This window comes from Nicotiana tomentosiformis, chromosome 2 (assembly GCF_000390325.3).
Source record: "Nicotiana tomentosiformis chromosome 2, ASM39032v3, whole genome shotgun sequence".
In the NCBI taxonomy this organism is placed as follows: Eukaryota; Viridiplantae; Streptophyta; class Magnoliopsida; order Solanales; family Solanaceae; genus Nicotiana; species Nicotiana tomentosiformis.
This window is the reverse complement of record NC_090813.1, coordinates 25,674,336-25,700,521: the sequence shown is the minus strand read 5'-3', so window position 1 is coordinate 25,700,521 and position 26,186 is coordinate 25,674,336. Positions and strand designations below refer to the sequence as shown.

Sequence of the window (26,186 nt, the reverse complement as noted above, 5' to 3'; positions counted from 1 at the left end):
TATTCGACCCGACCCCGTTTGCCGCCCCTAATCAGCACCAAGATACCTCAAAACTGTCGGGAGAAACTAAATCCATAAAAGAAATAGGAAGGGTGGATTGCCCTTTAATAAAATCACTATATCATGCTTTCATTGCAATGTAAATTAAACAAAAAGGAGAACGAACATGACAGTGATATTGATTTGAGAAAATTAGAGTTTGGAGAATTTGGTAGCCATTGTTGTATCATAGACCTTGAGAAAGAATCTAGCTCTGGGAATGGAGAAATTATTCTGCAAAATGGTGCCGAGAGTAGCAATAAGGTTTCTCTTGACATCTGAGTTAATGCCACCCATTGATATAATCTCAGCAAATGCAGCTGCTTCCTTGTTCCCTCCAAATGATATATCCACTGATCCTTTCAGTACAACCATTACGAACTGCGAAAACACATATATACAAAGTCAAAATACGAAACATACGAAGTTCCATGTTTTTTTTTTTGTTGTTGGTTTTGTTGGTTTAAAGTCTAATATATTGGGGAGCATCTTGAAACCATAAAGAAAATATATACATGTCAATTTGATGTTGCTTTTATAATAATAGTAACATAATAATAAGACTCATCATGTCATAGTATCCTCCGCCCATGCCACAACAACAAACTCAATGTAATTTTATAAGTAGGGTTTGGGGAAGGTAATATGTACGCATATCGTACTCTACCTTGTGGAAGTAGAGGGGTTATTTCCGATAGACCCTCACCTCAATATATCCTTCGCCCATGCGTTTTTTTGCCTTTTGACACGACAAGGTTTATATATTCTTCCAGAGAGTTTAGCTTTTGTCAAATTCTCATTTTTCAATTCTGGCACTTTTATATTAATTTTATCTATTAATTTCTTATTTGATCTATGCTGACAAAGGCATTTACTTGCATGCATATAGTCTTTATCATAGTGTCTATCACGGACATGATTTCACATCAAATTACGTCATTTGGACATGCATAATACTCTGAAATAATGTTAAAAAATTGCAATTCAATGTTTAGATAACAAATTTGTTGGGTATTTCAACTTCTAATTCAAAGTATAATTAATGGTTTGAGTAATATTTCAAGTGCAATAATAGTTCTACTCACAGATTTTCAATTTAAACGTATCTTCAAGTGAAGGTCGATCATATCCAAAGCAATTACTAGTAATCTTTTTCAACTGTAACTTCAAATATATATTTTTTCCAATAGATATTGACAGACGCGACTGGTGGAGAAAACAATACGAGCTAGGGTCAAAAGAGTTTCTTTTCTTTTTCACTTTCCAATAACAATGGACACGTTTTTATATGTGTCAAGTGCTAATAGTTGCTAGGGATCTCAAATAACCTCAAACCCTCTGATCTGTGGCCATTCATTTTGGTCAACTAAGTCAAGGATTGGATGCAAAAGTTGCACATGACTTTTCCAGCTTAGGACATTTGTTTTGGATAAGAAAAGTGTGAACCGTTTTAAACAACGAACAACGTACTTCAATCATTTCTACAACTTGATAATACACAAATCAATTGACGACAGACGACAGACAATAAGGGCCCTGCTAGTTTTCTTATTACCACAAATTTTTAATGGTAAAATATACATCTCCTCTCAGTATAAATTGCTTGGGAATATAATTATAAATATGCCATGACAAAATTACAAGTTTTAAAAGTAGTTCTCATATATGTCCATCTTCTCCGAAAAATTATACCGTTTTGCCAGAAAAAAAAATTATTTTTATGCTAAAATACTACTATGTTGATTCCCTTTATTTTATTTTTTATATTTTGACAACCCTATTAAAATTTCTAGTTCCGCCACTATATGTGTGTGTCTCTACTTTTTTTTTTCCTTCCTGAAGTCCGGCCGGAAGCAAACACCGCCAACATAAAATGAAAACGATCGGAGGGTGTATAAGAGTTGTTAAAGCCCTACCAAATAACATTAACCGTTTACAAACCTCACCTTTACACGAATCTTATACCCCTCTTTAAGAAAGAAGAAAGTAGAATGAAAAAACTCTTGCTGAAAGAAAGAAAATAGCTAGACAGTTTCGGAAGAAATCATCATATATAGCAATCATATGGATAAGAAAATATTGACGAAAAATTCATATAGTCGATCCTAACTTGTTCGTGCAGAGGTAGAGGGAGGTAGAGAATACGTACGTTCTCGGGTTTACCGATGATAGAAGCAACAGCTTTGGTAGCTTCAGAGAAGAAAGGAGCAGTGTCTACTCCATCTAGATTCACGTTAGTTGAAACATTAAAGCAAGGCATGATTTTTCCTGCCTTTAGTTTGCTGTATAATAGAAGAGAGTGTTTCTTTTTCAAATAGGTTGTAAAGCTTCTTAATTTATAGGACCCGAAATTAGAATTATGCTGCAATTTGCTTTTTTTTTTCTTATAACCCTTCGTGGGTCCTCAGTATGGTACTAAATAATGCGGTTTGTCCCCCCTTTTTTTAAAACTTTTGATAGTTAGTGGTAGTTCGAATTAACTTTCGCTTATGGGATATTTGTTATTGGGGACGGCGACCAGCATAGACAGTGGCAGAGCCACATTCATTCAATTTGACATCCTTATGCCGGAAAATTTCACTTTGTCACGGGATAATTTTTTAATGTGATTGTTGATTCCCCTTCATATTTTTTTCTATTTACTTTTTATTATTTGGACACTTCTTAGTAAAAATTTTGGTTCTGCCACTAAACATATGCATGTGATAACTATGTTCTCCTAAATTTCAGAGGGAAAGAAATCACTTACTCCCTCCGTTCACTTTTACTTGGCATGTATACTAAAAATAAATTTTTATTTTTACTTGTCACTTTACGCATATCAAGAGAAGATAATTTTTTTTTCTGTTATACCCACAGTATTTATTACTCGTTTCAAATCATTTTCTCAAATCCAATAAAATATACATCAATTAATATGTGTATCATGGTAAATTATACACTTCATTTATTATTTCTTAAGGGACGTAAAAAGTTAAAACGTATCAAGCAAAAGTGAACGGATGAAGTAATATTTTTGTCCTCACTCTCTACTAGTAGAATTTAAAGTTGAAACCTAGTGGTTCTAGATACATGCATTGACTATTGAATTCCACCAACATATCCAGCTCCTCTCTACAAATTTGCCAAAAAGTACAAGTTATACCACCACACACAAAAATAATTATCTTATAGTATAAATTTTACTTCATAACACTAGCTTCCTTTGTGATTTGTAATATTATACTTACCTTCATTGCTTTAATTTTTTTTTTAAATAAATTCTTTTAAATTACTTATCATCAGTGCAAAAAATTTGCAATATGACTATTTTATCATTGTTCAATATTTTACTCTTTAAAATTGATTTTAGGGATATTTGCGTTGCTTGAGCAGAATGTCTATGGGAAATAGCCTCTCAATCTTTATAAGATAGGATAAGGCTGCGTACACACACTACTCTCCCTAAACGTTGCTTGTGGGATTATACTGTATTTGTTGTTTTCGTTGATATCTATTTTGAAAGATATTCTAGAGTATCCAAATCTTTTAGTTCTGCATTCATTCTTCAAGTCAGTGGTTATTGATAAAAGCTGAGTGGTTAGTACCGATTCGGTAATGATTCTTGCTGGCAATTTCTAATGTTATGTCTTTGCTTAATTTCTTTTTTAAGACTCATGATTCTGTTGTCCTTAATTATGGTCATTACCTGCTGCAGCTCAACAATATGCAGGGCCTAAAGCCACAATTTAATACGGAACCTAAATTTTAAAAAAGAAGTTATAAGATTATTTTTATTTGAAGTATGTTCTTCTAACTTTTTAAGATACAAAATTATTAATAATCTTTTTTATATTCGATTTTTTCTAATAATTCCTTTTCAATTGATAATATAGTCAATTTATCATTTAATCTTTTTTGGAAAATTATTGATCTTAGATAAGATCTTATAGAGCAATAGAAGTATAGAACTATTAAAAACTTAAAAGTATTGTTGAACTCTTGAACTAATGAAATCTTGAAGAAAGAAGGCAAGTAAGAATATTAAAGAGAAAGACAAAAAATATGTATGGATTTCTGAAATATGAAGAAATTGAAAATAAGAAAGATTGACTTGGAGAAATTAAGGAAGAGAGTAAACTTTTTACACGTTATCTAATGAAGGAGTATAAAGTAAAAAAATTGAAACGTTAGGAAAACTATTAAGTAGTTAGGTTATTACTTTACTTATATATCTAAAAAGTTTTCTTTCTTTTTATATTAAAACCTCAACTTTTATATTAAAAGTACTAAATATTTTTTTTAAATACCTATAAACCTATTATTTTTAAAAAATGGGGCCCCCAAAGGGAGGGGGCTAAGGCACAAGTCTTGAGTCCGGAACCAAAGTATGGTTCATTTGGACTCAAGAGACACAAATATGTTAAAAAAAATTGGGCACCATTTTATATATAGCGCGGTTATTCACCGCGCTATACCTTAATGACAATTTTGTCCGTTAAGGTATAGCGCGGTGAATAATCGCTCTATTTATAAAATATGTCCCCACCAATAATTCACATGTACTTAACTGACCCACCAATAAATCATATAGGTATAATGCCTATTATGCACATGCTATACATCCACTAATTGTACTTCCGGACTGATTTTTTTCTTATTTAAAGAGGTTTTGAATTTGGTAAAAATCCATAAATCCATTCAGCATCCTTTAAGTCTTCCGAAATATTTATTTCGTTAAGTTATTTTGCATTTTGTCATAATGTCTTCCGAAATATTTATTTCGTTAAGTTATTTTGTATTTTGTCATAATGTCCGAAGAGCGAAAAATTAAGGTTTCATTATATTGGGGGAGGGGGAGGGGGAGTGAGGTTGTGGCGGAGAATAACTCAGTATGTGATAGTAGGCTATATTTATGCAATTTAGACACTATTTATACTCTAATTTAGCCGCACTTTATTGATATTTGAATGCTAAAAGATAACAAAATACTCTAATTAAGAATTTTATACTTTGCAGGAGCCACTCCTAGCTAGGAGGAAGCTAAAGAGTGTTTTGGAATCAATATGGAGTGTGGAAGGCCAATCGAAGATTAGCCCGGTCGAAAAGGAGCGAGAAAAGTAAGCGGGGAGGTCCCCTCCAGGTGCGCGGCCGCGGAGCTGACCGCGAATTGGACCGCGCACTGGAGGCAGAACACTAGCTGAAATCCGCGGCCGAATCCGCGGCCGCGGACGGAGGCTAACAACTCAAGGGAAATTATATAATTTCTAAGACGACTAACTTAAACCTATATGAAGCCTAATTCGCCCAGAAGAGAAGGAGAGCTGTTTTTAGGAGATTTTAGAGGCAAGAACAAGAGAGAGAAGACGGAGAATTTCCTAAGAGTTTTCATCTTCTTTTTCTTACTTCCATTGTTGATTATGAATTATTATAGTGAATTTTTATCCATTCGTATGAGTAGCTAAACCCATCATTTAGGGTTGATGGAACCAATTATTGGATGAAGTTTTGACTATGTTTAGATATAATTGAGCTGTTCTTATTCTATGATTGTTCAACTATGTGTTGTGTTATGATTAATTGAAAGGGCCCTTGATTAATCGTGTCTAGTTACATTGTGTTACTTGAGAAAGAAAACTTGGTTAGATTGTTGTTGAACAACACCACTTTCGGGTAAGTTAAGAGATTAATTACTTGAATTTAAAGCGGGGTTAGAGATAACAAAGCTTTGGTGGGATAATTTTGAGTTGCATAAATTGTTAACTAGAGTAGTTCGAGAGAATGCTTCTAGTAAATTATCGTAATTGATCGAGAGAAAATTACAGTAGCCCGGAACTCCTAATCCTCATAGAGTATTACGGCGAGATTATAGCTAACGTGTCAGGAATTAGTCTGGCAATTGGGGAAATCAATAGCCCTAGATCCTTTTACCTTTGAATTCAACCTTATTCTTGATTATTGCTAATTTTGTTGTTATTTTTCATTAGATAAATAAATTCCACTTATGCTCTATTAAAAATCTTATATCCGGAAATTGTCTGAGCTTATCATTAGCATTGTTAAAAGTTGTAGTAAATAGGTTAGTTCCCTGTGGAATTCGACTCCGGACTTGAACCGGATTATATTTGCAGCGACCGCTTAGTCCTTTTTACAAGGCATAGTTAGACGTGATGAAATTTTGGCGCCGTTGTCGGAGAACTAACGGCGTTATTTATTACAACTTAGAATAATTGCTAGGATTCTTAGTTTAGATCAATTTCCTATGGTGTTAAAAATTTTCCATTGAAATTCTCACGTTTGAACTCTTCTATGACTCAGGTGTATGCCTAGAAGCTCTTTGAGGATTGGTGAACTTTTTGAAGGACTCTCAGACCCCGAGAAAGAATTCAGGGCATTGAATTGGGCCAACAAGAAGAACAAATAGTTAAAACAAAAAGACCAACTCGAAAGTGAAATGGACAGCGTGGACGACGTCAGCGGAAACAATCAGAATGATCGTACTGACCCAAACAATGGAGTGGTGGCACCTCTTGTGCCGGAAGCTGCTCTTTATGATTGGGCACAACCAACTGCTGATAACCTGGCCACCACTATTGTTGTTCCTCATATACAAGCGGAGACATTCCAGATTACCAACAACATGCTGCACCTGTTGCAGAATAAGGGACTGTTCTCCGAGTCATACATTGAAGTCCCATAACAACATCTAAAGAACTTCCTATCAATTTGTGTGACTCAAAGACAGCCGAATGTGACTCCTGAAGCAATTAAGCTATTACTGTTTCCATTCTCAGTGACTGGAGAGGCTCAAACTTGGTTGAATTTGCTCCCAATAAACCCCATTGCTACTTGGGAAGCATTAGTCAAGCAGTTCTTAAACAAGTTTTATCCTCCCAACAAGACTGCAAGGCAAATTGATGAGATATTGCAGTTCAGGCAGAAACCGACTGAGACCTTGCAAGAAACCTGGGAGAGATTTAAGGGTATGCTAGTGAAGTGTCCACACCATGGCATTCCAGATCGGATGCTGGGACAGAGATTCTACATGGGTTTGGCAAACAGTTTGAAGGCCAATGTAGATGCTTCAGCTGGGGGTGCATTTTTTAGCAAAACGTTCACAGAGTGCAAGATTCTTCTTGACAAGATGGCTCAAAATTCAGGCTGGATGACTAGAGGTACGACACTTACACCAATAGTGTATTATGTTGATCTTGACCCAAACAATTCCAATGCAGAGAATATAGCCACTCTTATGACCCAGATGAGCTTCCTGACAAAGAAAATTGATGAGATGGGTACAAAGCAAGTGCACATTGTTGATACAACAAATTGAGGTTTGTGCACTCCTTGCATAAACCAGTCATATGTGTGCTCGTGGAGTGGAGAGAATGATAACCAGGGCTTCAGAGAAGACATGAATTATGTCAACAATTTTGGAGGTCAGAGGAAAGGTGGGCAGCAATGGGGACCAGCACCAAACCAACAGTACAGACCAAACCAGCAGTACAGACCAAACCAGCCACAACACAACCCCAATCCAGGAAGCGCACGACCACAAGGCCAAGTCGTGCCTTATCAAAGGCAACATGGCTATAATCAGCAGCACCAGCAACAGTTGGCCTACCAACCACCTCATCAACAACAGGACAACAACATGATAGAAATCAGGGGCATGCTGCAATAACTCATTGGAAAAAATGGTAAGATGCAAGAAAAGTTAGTAGCACATGATTCGGCAATTAAAGGCATTGAAACTCAATTGGGACAGCTGTCTATGGCCTTGAACTATCGCCCATAAGGAACATTGCCTGCAGATACAAATATTAACCCAAAAGAACAGAACCCAAATCAGCTAATGGCAGTGAGTCTCAGGAATGGAAGAGATTTAGACAGAGAGCAAGAAGTTGCTCAATCTAGGAGAGAGACTATGCCAACTACTCTAGTTACATTAGAGGCAGATGATTCAGCAGATCTCACCGAGGTTGTAATTGAACAAGCACAGGTTGACAAGGGTAAGGAGAAGGAAGGTGAACAACTCTTAGAACAGGTGGTAGAAAAAGCTTCCAACAAAGAAAAGACACCAAGCAGTGGGTAGAGGTCGACTCCTGGACCATTCCCTCAGAGATTGGAAAAGCAAAAGAAAGATGATCAATACAGGAAATTCATGGAAAGGCTTCGACAAATTCAATTGAATATTCCACTGATGGATGCTTTGAGGGAAATGCCAGGGTATGCAAAAATGATGAAGGATCTGATGTCACAAAAAATTGACTTCCAGGACCTGTCCACTGTAACTTTGACGCAGACCTGCAGTGCGGTAGTGACAAGACCTATGGCTCAAAAAGTGTCTGATCCAGGTAGTTTCACTATCCCATGCACTATTGGGAGTTATGCTTTTGCTAAAGCATTGTGTGACTTGGGGGCCAGTATAAACTTTATGCCCTTGGAAATCTATACAAAACTGGGCATTGGCAGAGCTAGCCCGGCCTCAATGTTGTTGCAACTGGCTGATCGCACAGTCAAAAGACTGATAAGAATTCTTGATGATATGCTTGTTCAAGTGGGGAAGTTTGTACTCCCTGCAGACTTCGTTATTCTTGACTGTCAAGTGGATGAAGAGATACCCATCATTCTAGGAAGGCCGTTCTTAGCCACTGAGAGAGCATTGATTGATTGTGAGACTGGAGAGTTGAAAATGAGGTTGAACAATGAAGAAATAATATTCAATGTTCAACAATCCATGAGGAGACCTAGCGAATTTGCAAATTGCTCGCTAGTAGAGGCCGTGGATGTGATACTGCAAGAGGAGGATGAGACCCTTAATGTTAGGGATCCGCTAGAAGCTTGTTTGATGAATTTGGAAGAGATGGATGGTGAAGGGCTGGCGGAGTGGGTCATGGCTCTCGAGGGTCAAGAGTTCTGGAAAAGGGAACCTCAGTTCGAGCCCATACGCTTAGAAGAAAGAGCAACACCACCTGCAAAACCATCAATAGAGGAGCCACCACAGTTGGACCTGAAACTGCTTCCAGTTCACCTCAGGTACGCATTCTTTGGGCCTAATTCTACTTTACCTATTATTATATCATTTGGTTTTCTAGCTGTGCAGGTAGAGCAACTCTTGCAGGTGTTACAAGAATGTAAGACTGCCATTGGTTGGACCATGGCATACATAAAGGGTATCAACCCAGCCTTTTGTATGCACAAGATTCTCTTGGAAGAGGGGCACAAACCTTCCATAGAGCATCAACGACGGTTAGACCCGAATACGAAAGAGGTGGTAAAGAAGGAAGTGATCAAGTGGCTGGATGAGGGTATCATCTTTCCCATCTCTGACAGTAACTGGGCCAGCCCTGTTTAAGGTGTGCCGAAAAAGGGAGGAATGACGGTCGTACAAAATGAGAATAACAAGTTGATATCGACTCGTACAGTCACAGGGTGACGGATTTGCATGGACGATCGAAAATTAAACACAGCCACCCGAAAAGACCATTTCCCCTTGCCTTTCATTGACCAAATGTTGGACAGGTTAGCGGGGCGGTCTCACTTCTGTTTCTTGGGTGGATATTCGGGGTATAACCAGATCTCAATAGCCCCTTAAGACAGAGAGAAAACATCCTTCACTTGTCAGTATGGCATCTTTGCCTTTCGGAGAATGCCTTTTGGACTTTGCAATGCGCCGACTACATTCCAGTAGTGAATGTTTGCCATTTTCACTGATATGGTTGAAGACATTATGGAGGTGTTTATGGATGATTTCTCCGTGATGGGGGATTCATTCGAAGATTGTCTTCACAATTTAAGAAGAGTGCTCAAAAGATGCATTGAGACAAATTTGGTGCCGAATTGGGAAAAGTGCCATTTTATGGTACAAGAAGGAATAGTTTTGGGGCATCGAGTATCCAAGTAAGGGAATTGAGGTCGACCATGCTAAGGTTGATGTGATTGAGAAATTGCCATCGCCCACTTCGGTCAAGGCAGTGAGAAGTTTCCTTCGGCACGCCGGGTTCTACAGGCGATTCATAAAAGATTTTTCCAAGATTGCTAACCCTTTATGTAAACTTCTTGAAAAGGATCAGCCCTTTGTGTTTTCTAATGATTGCAGGTTGGCATTTGAGGAGATAAAGAAGAGACTGGTAATTGCACCAATCATTGTTGCACCCAACTAGGAGCAACCGTTCGAGCTCATGTGTGACGCCAGTGATTATGCTATAGGAGCAATCTTGGGGCAGTGAAAAGACAAGATGATGCACCCAATTTACTATGCAAGTAGGACGCTCAGCGGTGCACAACTCAATTACACCATAACGGAAAAGGAAATGTTGGCTGTAGTGTTTTCCTTCGACAAACTTAGGTCGTACTTAATTAGTTAAAACGTTATTGTTTATACTGACCATGCAACAATTAGGTACTTGATAGCAAAGAAGGAGTCAAAGCCACGCTTAATCCGCTGGGTTCTTTTAGTACAAGAATTCGATCTAGAAATCCGTGGCAGAAAAGGGACGGACAATCAAGTGGCAGACCACCTCTCAAGGTTAGAAGGAGCTGAAAAGAAGATGTAGGTTGAATATATAATAGAGACATTCCCGGATGAACAGTTACTCGCTGTTACAATGGAGGAGATGCCATGGTATGCTGATATTGCTAACTATTTAGCAAGCGGTATTGTACCTTATGAACTCTCTTCAATTCAAAAGAAAAAGTTCTTTCGCGATTGTCGACCTTATTATTGGGATGAACCTCTACTTTTTAGAATATGTGTAGATAACATGATCCGGAGGTGTATCCCAGAGAAAGATCAACCTTCTGTTTTGCAGGCTTGCCATGCTTCACCATATAGTGGACACTTTAGAGGAATTCGGACAGCAGCAAAAGTGTTGGAATCGGGGTTGTATTGGCCAACTCTATTCAAGGATGCACATGCTTGGGTAAAAAGTTGTGATGAGTGCCAAAGGACAGGCAACATATCTCGACGTCACGAGATGCCGATGACTACAATTCAAGAGGTGGAGGTTTTTGACATGTGGGGGATTGACTTTATAGGGCCTTTCGTCAGCTCGTATGGTAACAAATACATATTGGTAGCAGTTGACTATGTCTCCAAATGGGTCGAAGCGGTGGCTCTCCCAACCAATGATGCAAAAGGGGTGACAGGCTTCCTAAAGAAAAACATCTTCACACGTTTTGGCACCCCGAGAGCTATAATCAGTGATGGTGGAACCCATTTTTGCAATAGAGCATTTGCACGGCTGTTGGAAAAGTATGGAGTTCGCCATAAGGTAGCCACACCTTACCACCCACAGACGAGCGGGCAAGTTGAAGTGTCCAACAGGGAAATCAAAAGTGTCCTGACCAAGACAGTGAATGCGACAAGGACTGATTGGGCAAAGAAGCTGGATGATGCATTATGGGCGTACCACACAACATTTAAAATTCCAATTGGTATGTCACCATATAAGTTGGTGTTTGGAAAAACATGCCATCTTCCGGTAGAGCTCGAACATAAAGCCCTTTGGGCACTACGGCAGTTGAATTTGGATATGGAGACCGCAGGCACTAGCAGAGTCACTGAGTTACATGAACTCGAGGAATTCAGGTTCCATGCATTTGAGAATGCAAGATTGTACAAAGAAAGGATGAAAATGATGCATGATAAGCACATTCTAGATCGGAACTTCAAACCCGGAGATCTAGTATTGTTATACAACTCGAGATTGAGATTGTTTCCAGGTAAGTTGAAGTCCCGATAGTTAGGACCCTTCAGAGTGGTGCAAGTGTTCTCAAGTGGAGCTGTAGAAATTGAATCCAAAGATGGGACAAATAAGTTTACGGTGAATGGGCAAAGGTTGAAACATTACCTTGGAATGATCGAAGAAAAAAGGGATAGAGTGGTGATATCTTTGGAAGAGCCCCAATACGCCAGCGAAGAGTAATAATGAAAGCCTGCGTCGTGCCGCAACATTAAATCAGGCACTTCCTGGGAGGCAACCCATGGTATGTTGTAAATCATCGTGCCGCGACGTTAACTCAGGCGCTTTTTGAGAGGCAACACATTATTTTTCTTTACTCTTGTTTTTGTAATTGATTTTGAACGGCATTGAACGATCTACTAATGTACAAGGATAAAATTATGCGCATCAGAAGGATTTAGGGGACGAAATTAACCCGGAGATAGGTAAAAGTGCGAAAAAGACAAACAATTGCTGGAGATTGATATCCGCGGCCGCGGATTAGACCGCGGAGTAGGCCGTGGATTTTGCACAGACCACTGCCTCCTCGTCCGTGCCTACGGAGTCGACCGCGGATTTTACTACCTTTAGTGTCGTAAGTCCGCGCCCACAGACTTGACCGCGGGTTGGGGCGCGGATTTTGTCCCACTCACTGTTCCTCATCCGCGGCCGCGGATTGGACGCGATCGACTGCGGATGAGGCGGTACCAGGTTCAGAATTTGTTAGTATTTTTTTTTTCTTTTCTCTTCTTTTCTTTTCTTTCCTATTAATTAGTTTTTTTTACTTAACCTCCCCCCCCACCCCCCCCAAAAAAAATCGCCCACTCCCCCACTTCTTCTTTCCCTCCCCCTTAACAAAATCTAAAACCCTTCCCCCTTCCCCTAAAACAAAACACACGCCCCTTCTCCCTCTCCCTCAATCATCAACAAAGCTTCTTCTCCTTCCTCCTCTCCTCCACTCAACCAATCCCCAATCTCCGTTCCTCCCAAGATCTCCAAGTAAGTAACATGATTCTATTCCTCTTTCTTAGTATTTTTTTTGTTTTCAATTTTTTATTTTCCCCATTCTTTTCCTTTGCTATTATATGTGTAGGATAGTAGAATCATGGGTACTCTTGTCTTGGTTTAGGATTGTAGTATATATGTGGCATGTGAGGCTAATAGATTTGGTTGAATTAGGGGAAGACATTGTTGAGTTTGTGAGGAATGGAAGTTTAATTGGGGCTTTGGGTAACTTGGGGGTATATGCTCCTTAAGTGTTTGTTGAATTGCCACAATGAGTTTGAATGTAAATTGTGACCAATTGTGCGAGTTAAGTCTGAGTAACCGCCATTGGTTCCCATATTCCGCCCATTACTGATAGTAGTGTTTTTTGTGTAGGTACCATGACCCCTTTAAAGAAGATATGCACCACCGGAACCTCGTCAAGTGGTCATGGAGGTTCATCCCGGGCACGGGCACCGGCCAGTGCAGCTCAGTTAGATCGTACCAGGTTTGTCTCTAGAGTTGCCCAAGACCGTTTCAGTTTGAAGGCCACTAGAAAACCTGTACCGGAAAGGGGTATTGACAGGGCATCCCTCTAGGATAAGTGCCCTAATATGTATCGGGAGTTGATCAGGCGCAGGTTGGACAACTTTTTCGAAGAGCCGGAGGAGGGTAACTTGATGCTTGTCCGGGAGTTCTATGCCAACTGCCCCGAACATGAGGATAGAATATACACTGTGCGACACATGAGGGTGGATGCCTCGATAGAAGCCATCAGGAGAGTGTATCGATTGCCTGTATTCAATGGGGAGGAGTATTTCTATGATACTTACAAGCCAGAACCCATCACATGGAACAGGTTTTTCAGAACTATCTGTGTACTAGATAAAGAGGTAGTGTGGGTTGTGCCGGGATCGAAGCTACACTCTGCCTCACTCATTTTTGAAGGAAAGTGCTGGTTTCACATCATCAACAGTCACTTGCTGCCGTCCCACAACACCACAGAGGTAAATGGTCCGAGAGATGCCTTGATCTGGTGCTTCGTGAATGGCCACAATTTTGATTTCAAGGTTATTCATTCTGAGATGTTAGTTCGTTCACCACTGAAGAGGTATGGGTTTTTTCCCTCTCTTTGGTCACTAGATTGTGTCGGGAAGCAAGGGTGCCTGAGAACCCAAATGCGGATGGCATGGTGAAGAAAGAAGCAAAGTTCCGGGCAGACAAAGTGACCATTGGGAAAGACCCGGTGGCACCTGGGGCAACTCATAGTGATGATTCCGATGCACCGGAGGAGGGAGATGAAGGGCAGGAGGAGGTTGGACCTACCTCACTCCCACAGGAACAGGCTACAGCGGCTGAAGGACCATCCCGGGTCAGACGGAGTACACGGATGACAGCCTTAGAACAGGGTATGGCAGGGCTGCGCACTTCCGTCACGGAATTGGGGGCTAGAGTTGATGCCTTGGCCACCCAAAATGCAAAGTCAGAGAAGAAAATCATGGGCTGGCTGCGTGCGCTGGGGAGGGCGTGTCATCTCGACCCTGACACTATCTTCGATCAAGACTGATCCACCAAGGAAGTTCCTTTACCTCGCATTACTTTATTTTGTATGACATGGGGACATGCCATCTTTTTAAGTATGGGGTGGGGGATACTTTGTTGTATGTTGTATGTAGAATAATTTCGTAGTTTATTTACATAAATCATTTTCGACTTGTCCCGACGATGGATATCATTCGACGGGTTTCTTGAGGGACTAAAGTCGAAAGAAAAAAAAATTGTTAAAAGTAAAAAATGGTGCGGTGAGCGTGGATTTTCTTTTGTAGTAGTGTATCAATTCCCCCTTTGTTTTTTTTAAAACCACAGTTCTTTTCCAAGGGTTTCATTTGAACCAGGTGTAGTTAGTTTTTATTTTTTAGTTAGGAACTTATGGGCTATGGGCAGGATTAGAATATGATCTCTTAACTTCGTAATGCCTTGAATATAGCGGGTACTTAGTGTGACGCTTAGGCTCATTTGTTGACTCTTGTAAGAATGCCTTAAACTGTATGTTCTTAATTTGGCTTAAGTACTCTGATCTAAGTGTTTGATGATCCGATCTGGAGTGAGTCATGTGCCATGTGTGTGTGAGGCTTGTTGTGTTCTGTGCACGACATTTGATGCCTAGAACTTGCCCTGTGTGTCTGCAAAGCGAAATAGTAGTCTTGTTTAGTCTGGAAAGTGATATAGACATTTCTTTGTTGAACTATATATATACATATTCCACCCACCTATTTGTTATGTATCATAGTTAAACCCGTTGAGCCTGTAATCCTATTTCCTTGGCAACCACATTACAAGCCTTATCCCTTGTTTGAATTGACCATCTTTTTGAACCCTTTACCTCTCGTAAGCACTTGAATTACTATGAATCTATAAAGGATAAAGTGTGGGGTAGTTGGTGGGGCTTTTGAGTGGAACTAGGAAAATCAGGATAAAGGTGCACGTTGTTGAAAAAAAATATGTATCATGTGTTAATAGTGTATCATGTTGATTAGTAATATTCTGTGATGGCTTTTAAGGTAATTGTGCTCAATGAAGTGTAGGGTAATTTACGTGGTGTTGAAGGTGGAAATATTGGTTTAAGTGTAGGCTTGATTATTAAATATATGTATTAAAGTACTTGGGGAGGTGTAGTCACTATTATATCCAAATATATCCTACCTGACCTGCAACCTACATTACAGCCAAATAAAGTCCTACTTGATCCTAGACTGAACAAGCTCAATTAGTAGAGTAGTACACTACGGGCAAGCCTATGGAGCGTTTTCTGTGGCACAAGAATATCATTTCTGAGGGTGAGTGAATTCTGTTTATTTTGAAGTTCCTCAGTGTGCGTGAATTTTATTGATTGTGGAATGAGTCTCTTTTGTAGTGAGCATGCACTTGATTCACGAAGGAGAGGTAAGTCTGGACCTCTGAATAGAGTAAGTAAGCTGGTTAGGAATATTGCGTGGCTCGCGGGAGTCTACTCTTGAGGTGTAGATGTTACACTAATGTATACTCAAACTAAGTGAAATATTCTTGGTGTGACGAGTTAGGGAAGTCTCTCAGTGAAGTTAAGCCTCTATAAAGTGTGGTTTGATTACTCGGGGACGAGCAATGGTTTAAGTGTGGGGTGTTGATAGTAGGCTATATTTATGCAATTTAGACACTATTTATACTCTAATTTAGCCACACTTTATTAATATTTGAATGCTAAAAGATAACAAAATGCTCTAATTAAGAATTTTATGCTTTGCAGGAGCCACTCCGAGCTAGGAGGAAGCTAAAGAGTGTTTTGGAGTCAATACGGAGTGTGGAAGGCCAATCAAAGGTTAGCCCGGTCGAAAAGGAGCGAGAAAAGCAAGCGGGGAGGTTCCCTCCAGGTGCGCGTCCGCGGAGTTGACCGCGAATTGGACCGCGCACTGGAAGCAGAACACTGGCTGAAATCAGCGGCCGGATCCGCGGTCAAATCCGCGGCCGTGGATGGGCGGACGGAGGCTAACAACTCAGGGGCAATTATGTAATTTCTAAGACGACTAACTTAAACCTATATGAAGCCTAATTTGCCCAGAAGAGAAGGAGAGCTGTTTTTAGGAGATTTTGGAGGCAAGAACAAGAGAGAGAAGACGGAGAATTTCCTAAGAGTTTTTATCTTCTTCTTCTTACTTCCATTGTTGATTATGAATTATTATAGTGAATTTTTATCCATTCGTATGAGTAGCTAAACCCATCATTTAGGGTTGATGGAAACAATTATTGGATGACGTTTTGACTATGTTTAGATATAATTGAGCTGTTCTTATTCTATGATTGTTCAACTATGTGTTGTGTTATGATTAATTGAAAGGGCCCTTGATTAATCGTGTCTAGTTACATTGTGTTGCTTGAGAAAGAAAACTTGGTTAGATTGTTGTTGAACAACACCACTTTCGGGTAAGTTAAGAGATTAATTACTTGAATTTAAAGCGGGGTTAGAGATAACGAAGCTTTGGTGGGATAATTCTGAGTTGCATAAATTGTTAACTAGAGTAGTTCGAGAGAATGCTTCTAGTAAATTATCGTAATTGATCGAGAGAAAATTACAGTAGCCCGGAACTCCTAATCCTCATAGAGTATTACGGCGAGATTATAGCTAACGTGTCAGGAATTAGTCTGGCAATTGGGGAAATCAATAGCCCTAGATCCTTTTACCTTTGAATTCAACCTTATTCTTGATTATTGCTAATTTTGTTGTCATTTTTCATTAGATAAATAAAGTCACTTATGCTCTATTAAAAATCTTGCATCCGAAAATTGTCTGAGCTTATCATTAGCATTATTAAAAGTTGTAGTAAATAGGTTAGTTCCCTGTGGGATTCGACTCCGGACTTGAACCAGATTATATTTGCAGCGACCGCTTAGTCCTTTTTACAAGGCATAGTTGGGCGTGATCTGTACGCTATAGTTGTTCTCCACATTGTCATGTTAAGTTGCCACTTATAATGGAGTACGATAGATTGGCATCATTGTTATATAAAAAAATAAGTGTGAGAAAACGTTCGGTGAATATTAAAGTAATCGGAAGATATCTGTATTCTATTACTCCGCAAGGGGTTGCTTGTTATGATGAGTTTAACATCGAAGACGATGAAACTTTGACAGATTTTTTGAGGACTCTGGATGAACATCGGGAACTTTTTGTGATAAAAATATTAGAAATATACTTCAAGGAGGAAGACGTTCACAATAATGAGGTTTCGCAAAGTAGGGATATCCCTCAATCATCAGGTGGTTATTTTGGAGTAGGTTTAGCCAAACAGGTTCCGGGTAAAAGAGTTTGGCCTGATCTAAACTTATCTCCACGGGCGAATGAGGACCGAGGACATAATTTCTTCCCAAGTTTACATAATCCACAAGCCGAGTGGTAAACTTCAATTTTCCTCTGTGTTACGATGTTTATTTTTATGTATTGAATTTGTATTAACACTCATATATTCCACAAGGGTACCAGCCAGATATGAGTTTTACAAGTTATGAACCAACAAACAGTTGAAATATGGCTAGTTTTGGTGTGTTGGATCATGGTAGTCCATCCGGGAGTCATCACCAATATGATAGTGTGCATCATGGGATATCAACACATTATGATTTGTAAGTAAAATGATAAAGTTTATATGTAAAGTTTGGATGAATTTGAGAAACTCATTTATTTTATTGGTTGTGTAGTGAAAACGAGCAACTTGGAGGTCGTGTCCTTACTCAATTGCCCGAAGACAACATATTTAATCGGGATTTGGTAGATGCGCAGAGTCAGGAAGATAATAGTGATTATGACAATAATGCTGATGAGTCTGTAGATGACACACCTTTCTCTGATGAGGGTAATGATGATGAGGCCGAGAATGATGAACCTGATTTGACGAGGGAGCATGCTCTACCTCCCATTAGACCAAGAGTGTACGAGTCCCATGTGCCGTTTCATTCAAGGGAGATTACATACCTTGATCAGTTGCCAAGTATATCGGATGTGGATGCCCTCACAAGGGATCTATGTGGGATGAATCTAGAGCAACAGTGTTGTCAAAGGGCATATTTTTTGTTGATAAAGCGTGTCTTAGCAGGGTGGTGCTAATGTACATCATAAAAGAGTGTCGTGAGATTGTGGTTCATGAGTCATCTCCGAATGTATACAAGATTATTTGTCGTAGATGGTTTCAAGGTTGTAATTGGATGCTGCATTCGAGAAAGTTGAAAATAAATATGTGGATTGTGGGTAAATACATTAGCACCCACAATTGTAAAATGGACACATTCAGTGGGAATCATTTTAACTTGAATGTTGACTTGATTTCTCTTGTGTTGATTCCACACATTGAAGCGTCCATAAGGTACAAGATCAAAGAGTGTATAACATCTGTCCACCAAGTATATGGGTGTACCATTATCAAAAGCAAAGCATTTCTCGGGCACAAACGTGCGTTTGAAATTGTTTATGATAATTGGGATGAGTCCTTTACATCTCTACTCAGGTACATGGCCGTATTGAAACACTTTAACCCCAGGACTGTTGTTGAATGGAAGCTTGAGCGGAGTCCGAGAATACCGGAACACATATTCAGATATGTGTTTTGGGCATTTAAACTAGCCATTGATGGTTTTGTGCATTGTCGGTCGGTAATATCCATAGACGACACTCATGTCTATGGAAAGTACGATATTAAGTTGTTGATCGTCGTTGCAGTGGATGATAATGGAAGTATATTTCCCCTAGCATTTTCTATTTGTGCCAATGAAAGCCAAGAGGCGTGGACATTGTTTTTGAACCACTTGAAGGAGCATGTTTTCAGACAACGTTCAAGTATTTATCTAATATATGATCGGCATGGTGGTATTTTAAGTTCTATACAGAATTTGCGTGCATGGCAGGAACCGTATGCCTACTATCGTTACTGCGTTAGGCACTTGAAGGCCAACTTCCAGGGGACTTATCCTAACAAGGACTTGTATGATTTAATGTGGATGGCTGCAATAGATCACCAAGACTGTAAATTCAGGAGGCGAATGGAATTGATCAGGCAGGAAGACCAAGAAGCCTATCGTTGGTTGATGTGACATGAGCTTGACAAGTGGACTTTGTATGTGGATGGTAGTAGAAGATGGGGAATTCTGACTACAAATGTGTCAGAGTCTTTCAATGGGTTATTGAAGTCTGCACGTGGATTTCCAGTCACTGCCATGGTGCGGATGTCATTCAAGCAGATGGCAGAGAGTTTTGTTGAAACATCTATAAGTGCATCGTCATTGATGGAAAAAGGTGTTGAATTTATGCCACAACAAATAAAACAATTGAGAAAAATAGGAAGTGAGCACATTGGCATTCATTTTTGTAGTATTACAGTGAGAGAAATATTTTAGAAGTTCTCACTGGTCTGCATCACAACCGTGGGAATAATACACACACCGTCAATGAAGCCAGAAGATTATGCTCCTGTAGAAAATGGTCAATCTATCACTTTCCATGCTCATATGCCATGGAGTGCTTTCAACATAAAGTTTCGCGGCAATGAGTTATGTTGATAAAAAATATAGTGTTGCTGCATACTTAAACACCTATAGTGGACAGTTGCAGTTAGTGGGTGCTAAGCATCTTTGGCCTCCAGAACCATTTAAAATGGTGTGTAACAAGGATTATGTATGTCAACGGCAAGTGAAAAAAAGAACGCGTATACGGAACCAAGTGGATATTAGTGATACCGTTTATGCGCGTAAATGTGGCATATGTTCCCAAACAGGACACGACTATCATAAATGTCCTTCAACTGGTTTGGGAAGCGGTGGTAATTCAGCACCAGGTGGCAGTTCATCCAATGTGCCTAATTATCAAGGATAAACGTAGTATTTTATTGGAGTAATTTTGGTGTACTAAAGTTATGTAAATGTTCAGGTTGCAAAATGTATGAATAAAACTATGTTTCCAATAGGGTTAAATCTAATTGTTATTTAGAATTAAAGATTCAATACAACAGTTTAACATACATCCCAATGAATAAAAAAAAATTCATTCGCCATTATCGTCGCTGTCTGGCACTATTTCGTTGTCACCATCTTCATCTTCTTCGTCAACATCTTGTACGCATCCTTCGGGACCAAGGGCATCGTAATCCAAGGGACGCAGAACAACATACCAGTTGTCATCAACAAAATCAGTATAGCAACCTAGGATATTTTTTTCAAGGTAGGGATTGATTGTGTTATGACGTATTCCATTTGGATCTTTTGAACGACCTTCACCTTTTTGCCTCTTCGTAAACCACTTATTAAATGTTAGTAGCATTTCTGAATTGGATGTTGTTCTGATTCTTCAAATGGTATTTGAGTATTGATCTCTTAGTTCAACTTAAGAAGAACTAAGCTGCATGTCGACCTATATGAATGCGAAATATAGCGCCTCACCAATATGTGCTGTGTGTCTTGTCATGTCGACCTGAAAAAGCTGTCGGCCTGAAAAAGCTGCTGACCTGAAAAGTTATCGTACTAAAAAAGTTGGACCCACTTGTACCCGAAAGAATTATTATCACGCGAAACATAGCACCTCACCAATATGCGCTATATGTTTTGTCACGTCGACCTGAAAAAACTGTCGGCTTGAAAAAGCTGCTGACCTGAAAAGCTATCGTACTGACAAAGTTGGACCCACTTGTACCCGAAAGAATCATTATTACGCTAAACATAGCGCCGCACCAATATGCGTTATGTAACCTAAAATTACTCTTAGCTGTCATTTTTTTTGTGTTGTACTGTTAGACTACTAAATATCTCGAGAAATAAAAACACATGCGCAAATTATGTAAAACATAAATAATGTTGCTATTATATATTTAATGTCATATATACAAATAATAATAAATGCCAATGTGTATCACAGCCTGTATGCTTTAAAGCATTGGCTGGCCTGAGGCGCATCCCATCACGCTCTATCAGAATCATCCTCATCACGTCTCTTCTTTATCGGAGGATGCGTTGCAGCATGATTATCGGTAAGGCTGACGGACTCGGTAGAAGCGGCCTTCCGGCCGGCATTAACCTACAGAATAATAAGATATTTTACTATATGAAATAATAACTACTAACGTACATATTAGGAAATGTTTTTTTAATGGTCATACCATGGTCTCAATGGGCTCCTGAATTAAATCATCTGTCCCCGGTATCTTAGTATCACACAATGCGGCCTCCGTGACGGGCGATGCCGATGTCTTTAAAAAAAATAAAAACGCTTTAGATATTACTGACTAATATATGAGATAAAAACAAATAGAAATAATAGTAATACAAACAAACCTGCGCCTTAGTAGCGCCGCAACGCTCTGTTGGAACATCGAGGTGCACTAGAGTAGATGAAGTATGTACTAGATCCTCAACATCCCTCGATGATGATCCATAACTCAGTCGTCGCCCCCTATGCACGTCTCGTGTCGGACGATCCTCAGCAATCGTCGATGGCTTTGGGGGATCAGGAAAATACTGATCCTAATCCTGTCGCGTAATGGACGTGCCCGTGATCAACAATGGAGCTGACGGGGTCAACTGCAAAGTCCCTGGCAATAGCTGAAGGTTGAATAACGGCATATCATGAGGAGCATCATGTGGCTCAGGGTGGTCACCCGGCCGATCATCTCTAATATCCTCCACGGGTGCCTCAACGCCCCCTTGCTGGGGACCCCATCCTCGCCGACCACCATGACCTTGTGGGACACCCCTTCCTCTTTGGCCACGCCTGCCACGTCTACCACATTCAGGCTCCACTGGTGGCCCATGATGGTACTCCTATGGCAGCACATAAGCAGCCTCGTGTCCTAATCACTCATCATCTCTGGCACGCCTCAATGTCTGGGCAGTCAGATCTGTAACTTGCTGGCTATACTCGTGCAAAGCTGCCGCTCCCTCGCCGGTATGCTGCAGCATCTGCAGTCCCAACTGGTATAACTGATGTAAGCCAATAGCCTGCATAACATGTCAAATATTAATTAAGTAAGAATAATTTAACATTATAAGTAAGTATAACAAATAACATACCAGTGCCTCATGCCTCCCGGCATATGGAATGTACCGACCACCAGCGCGATGAACAGGATTCCCGACGAGAAGTCGGGTAATGCTGCAATACCAGCCCATATACTCATGCTCGCCATTTGTATGCTCAGGTGGAGGGGGTGGCAGAATCAGGTTATACCTCTGGTCCTAAATCTCAATTTGAGCCTCTAGCCAGTCCAAGTATGTCTGGTCAAACCTGGAACGATCATCCCACTGGTAATGTGTCCTAAGCTAAGCGGGCAGAATAGGTACAAGCTACGGTCGACCAAACTGGCGAAGGACTCGCTCGGTAGCATGGTGCTCGAAAATATTGAGACATATCAGTGGGACAAAAGAGATCCACATAGCTCGGCCGCGAAAGCAATAATCGGGCAAACCAGTTGTGAGCGCGTCGTTGTATGGCCTCCATAAGAACTATTAATTAAACATAAGAATAGTAAGTAAATGCAACACATATAAAGCCAGGCCAAGTAAACTTAAGAATACATGTACATGCGCGCCTTCAACCAAATCCAACAAATCCTTGTAATAGGGGAGATGATGTCGAGCCTCGACCTCGCGTCCGTAGCCTCGCCTATCAACCCACCTCCAAGCTAAAGGGAGAAACGGTGGAGGTGGTGCATCTGGAGCGATGGGTGGTAGAAGTGGCTGGAACTGCAGGAACCGCTCTCAGGCCCAAACCTAATATAGATTGTGGACGTAAAATTTAAGGTATTTTTTACTATGTATGTTATAATCATGAAAATAATTGACTATGTTTTCACCTGCAGCAGCGGTAAAAATTCGGCAATGTCTCTCTAGGTGCCCATGCACGCCCGACACATCTGCCTATACAGGTAACCTAGAACAGTTGCACCCCAGCTGTAACCAGGTAAATCATCTAGCCGCTATGATATAGAAATCTCAAGCTGACTAGGTTTTCCGAAGTGTTCGGGAACAATACACCACCAAACATTAACAACAACACCGATCTCATGTGCCGGTCCATGACCTCCGGCGGTGAATTATCCGTAATCTCCGCATCCATCGCCTCCAGATGTTGCCGTACGGGCATCAGCTGCAAATGACTGGCCCCACTCAATGCAGTCTCCTCCGCTGGCTAGAATCCGGTGAGCCGCTGCAACATATGCAGGTAATACAATCCCCTGTAGTCTCTAAGAACATGCGGGTAAGCTACAGGTAATCCATCAACCGACAGCCCGAAAAGAACCTCCACGCCCTCAAGCATGATGGTAGCCTCGCCGATGGGTAGATGAAACGTGTGTGTCTCCGGTCGCCACCGCTCTATCATAGCTGTGATCAACGCCCAGTCGAACTGCAACCGACATATCGGGGCAGAATGTCCGGGACAAACACTGCCCATCCCATATGTATGAAGATCTATGGTTGGCATGTAGCAACAGTAGCTCTAGAGATGCAGGTCCGGGATGCACATGGGGAACCTCCATGACGATGTCTGTAAATTGAAAAATATTAATTAAAGTATTTTTTTTAATTACTTAACATCTTTAAATATATTGCAATATCTTTTATATTAATATTTAATCGATATTTTTACTATATTGTTACTTAGGTTGATACATTTTTTATATTATAATTTTATATGTTAGTTTATTATTTTATATGCTTCTTTCTTATTCACCTATTTTTGGGTATAATAGAATTAAATAATTAATTTTTATATGAATGCATGATTTAATTAATAAGTATTCAGGTACAAATAATTAGTATGACAAATATTGTTATTTTTTATGTTATTTTCTTACATTTGTTGCCTAGTATTCGAGAGACTTTGTGTTTGAACTATCATCTTCTTTTAGATATTTTTGGGGTTGACAGATAATTAAATGATTAATTTCAATAACTATAAAGATACTACGCTAAAGGGCACTACATTGTACTACGCTAAAGGGCACTACAATATAATTACGGGCGATACATAAAAATTATAGGCACAACATAACACAAAATTGAACTAAATAACATTAATTATTCATAAAATAATAATTTATTTATTTTACTAATCTTTTATCATATAAATAATCTAATCCGGATAAAAAATAACAAATTAATTTAAACAATATATATACCACAGTAAAAAATAACTAACAAAATATTTTTTATAACAATTAATAACATTAATTATTCATAAAATAATAATTTCTCTATTTTACTAATATTTTTAGCACAATAATAATCTAATCTGAATAAAAACAAATAAATTAATTAAATTACAAAACAATAATGAAAGAACATATATCACAGTAAAAAATAACTAATAGGCATTTTTAATACACGAGTTTTAACAAAAAATAAGTCGGAATACCTCGATTTTAAATTTTTTAAAAGGTGAAGATTTGATGATTTGGGGGCCGAAACGAGCAATTCACTACGCGATAACGCCTTAGATCCGATGTTAGCTTGCTACAATACCGAGAATCTACACTTTTTGTGGGACCGGTGGGCTCCAATGGAGTTTTTTTTTGCGTTAAAAATTTGGGGGAGGGGGGAGCTGGTTCACGTCTGGTTGGGGAAGGAGAAGACATGATTTTTTTTTTTTAATATAGGTATAACACGCATATATAAATCATTATACTATAGCGCCTTATATATGTGCGCTATACCTTTATCGTTCAAATATAGCGCGGTGAATAACCACGCTATACCTTAACGGATAAAACTGCCGTTAAAGTATAACGCGGTGAATAATCGCGCTATATATAAAATGGTGACCAATTATTTTTTTAATCTATTTGTGTCTCTTTAGTCCAAAAAGACCACATTTAGATTTGAGATTCCACAAGTCTTGACTTCCATAACATTGGAGCCGCCCCGGTCATTATCCGATGATAAATGTGTACGTGCTGCTATTATTTAAATAAAAGTTCCAGATTTGCGTATCAAATAAACTAAAAGAAAATTTGCATAACAAATTACTGTTTTCATAATTGGTTTTAGAATGATAGCACGATTTCTATATGTTTGTTCAATGGAATTTGAAAGAGTTGATGCTTTTGCCTGTCCAGCTCACTGCACAATTTAGTTTTTCTTTAATATTTATTTGTAGACATAATATTGTACATTAGAAACGAGTTAAACATGGAGGGAGGTTTTTAAATTATGTAAGTTTTTCATGGAATGGTGCTATGATTACCAGGAGCCTTGGAACAACGGTAAATTTGTGTTTGTGTGACCTATATATCACGAGTTCGAGCTGTGAAAACAGTCACTACCATAATGGTAGACTGTCTACGTTACACTCCTTGGGTGCGGTTTTCTCCGGACCCTGTATGAACGCGGAATATATTATACACCGGACTGCCTTTTTAATGAGATTCAATTTAGTAGAAAACTTTAAGTTTATTATTGATACGAGTCTAAAAAACCATTTGATATAAGCACGCTACAATTAAGTTTTAATTTAAACTAATTTCATGAAATTAAATCCCATTTGAATTCAATTTTAAACTTAAGCGATCGATTATTATATTTTTCTTTATCGATTAGTTTATTTGAATTTTGTTTTGTAAAACAAGAAGTTAAAGTTAAAGTTAAATTATTATTTTCATTAATTCAATATTCATAACACCTCTATTATAGTTTGTTTAATAACTATTGTAAAGTCAATTCAAATTTTAAAAAAATTAAATTTTATTTTAATTTTATTACTTTCAATTATTTGTATATCAGTAAATGAGAACATCTTAGTGGCATTCTCAGCAGGCAAAAACAAATACTAGAAAAGAGTCAACTCTCACTAAGCTCATACTTGACTAAATGTAAGCTCGACTTGACTCTAACGCAAACAGTAAGAAGCTTGGTTAGACTCATATTGCGCCTAAGTCTAACAATAACTATATG

The 26,186-nt window shown here is 39.1% G+C and overlaps 3 protein-coding genes and 1 non-coding gene across 4 annotated transcripts; 2 read left to right on the top strand and 2 right to left on the bottom strand.

Moving 5' to 3' along the window:
- Positions 1 to 75: 75 nt before the first annotated feature.
- Positions 76 to 2,392, bottom strand: LOC104101288 (uncharacterized). The gene is made up of 2 exons (XM_009608736.4): positions 2,189 to 2,392; positions 76 to 420 (listed from the first exon to the last, which is right to left on the bottom strand). The coding sequence occupies exons 1-2, from the start codon at positions 2,297 to 2,299 to the stop codon at positions 193 to 195; spliced, it is 339 nt and encodes a 112-aa protein (XP_009607031.1). The 5' UTR covers positions 2,300 to 2,392; the 3' UTR covers positions 76 to 192.
- A 4,533-nt stretch (positions 2,393 to 6,925) lies between these two features.
- LOC117277975 (small nucleolar RNA R71) lies at positions 6,926 to 7,032 on the bottom strand. The gene has a single exon (XR_004508284.1). It is a non-coding gene; the product is annotated as a small nucleolar RNA R71 (small nucleolar RNA).
- A 2,683-nt stretch (positions 7,033 to 9,715) lies between these two features.
- Positions 9,716 to 10,564, top strand: LOC138904503 (uncharacterized). Its single transcript, XM_070193003.1, has 3 exons — positions 9,716 to 9,921; positions 10,121 to 10,151; positions 10,424 to 10,564. The coding sequence occupies exons 1-3, from the start codon at positions 9,716 to 9,718 to the stop codon at positions 10,562 to 10,564; spliced, it is 378 nt and encodes a 125-aa protein (XP_070049104.1).
- Positions 10,565 to 18,533: 7,969 nt separating this feature from the next.
- Positions 18,534 to 19,343, top strand: LOC138904502 (uncharacterized). Its single transcript, XM_070193002.1, has one exon. It carries the CDS (start codon positions 18,534 to 18,536, stop codon positions 19,341 to 19,343), a length of 810 nt encoding a protein of 269 aa, XP_070049103.1.
- Positions 19,344 to 26,186: the final 6,843 nt, after the last annotated feature.

What these genes read in the sequence shown, in the direction of transcription:
- LOC104101288 (XM_009608736.4), bottom strand. Translation starts at nt 2,299, where the DNA reads ATGCCTTGCTTTAATGTTTCAACTAACGTGAATCTAGATGGAGTAGAC. An exon ending in TCATCGGTAAACCCGAGAAC is followed by an intron (nt 421 to 2,188) that starts GTACGTATTCTC and finishes GTGTTTTCGCAG; the next exon opens with TTCGTAATGGTTGTACTGAA.
- LOC138904503 (XM_070193003.1), top strand. Translation starts at nt 9,716, where the DNA reads ATGTTTGCCATTTTCACTGATATGGTTGAAGACATTATGGAGGTGTTT. An exon ending in TTGGGGCATCGAGTATCCAA is followed by an intron (nt 9,922 to 10,120) that starts GTAAGGGAATTG and finishes TAATGATTGCAG; the next exon opens with GTTGGCATTTGAGGAGATAA. An exon ending in AGGAGATAAAGAAGAGACTG is followed by an intron (nt 10,152 to 10,423) that starts GTAATTGCACCA and finishes TGCAACAATTAG; the next exon opens with GTACTTGATAGCAAAGAAGG.
- LOC138904502 (XM_070193002.1), top strand. Translation starts at nt 18,534, where the DNA reads ATGGACACATTCAGTGGGAATCATTTTAACTTGAATGTTGACTTGATT.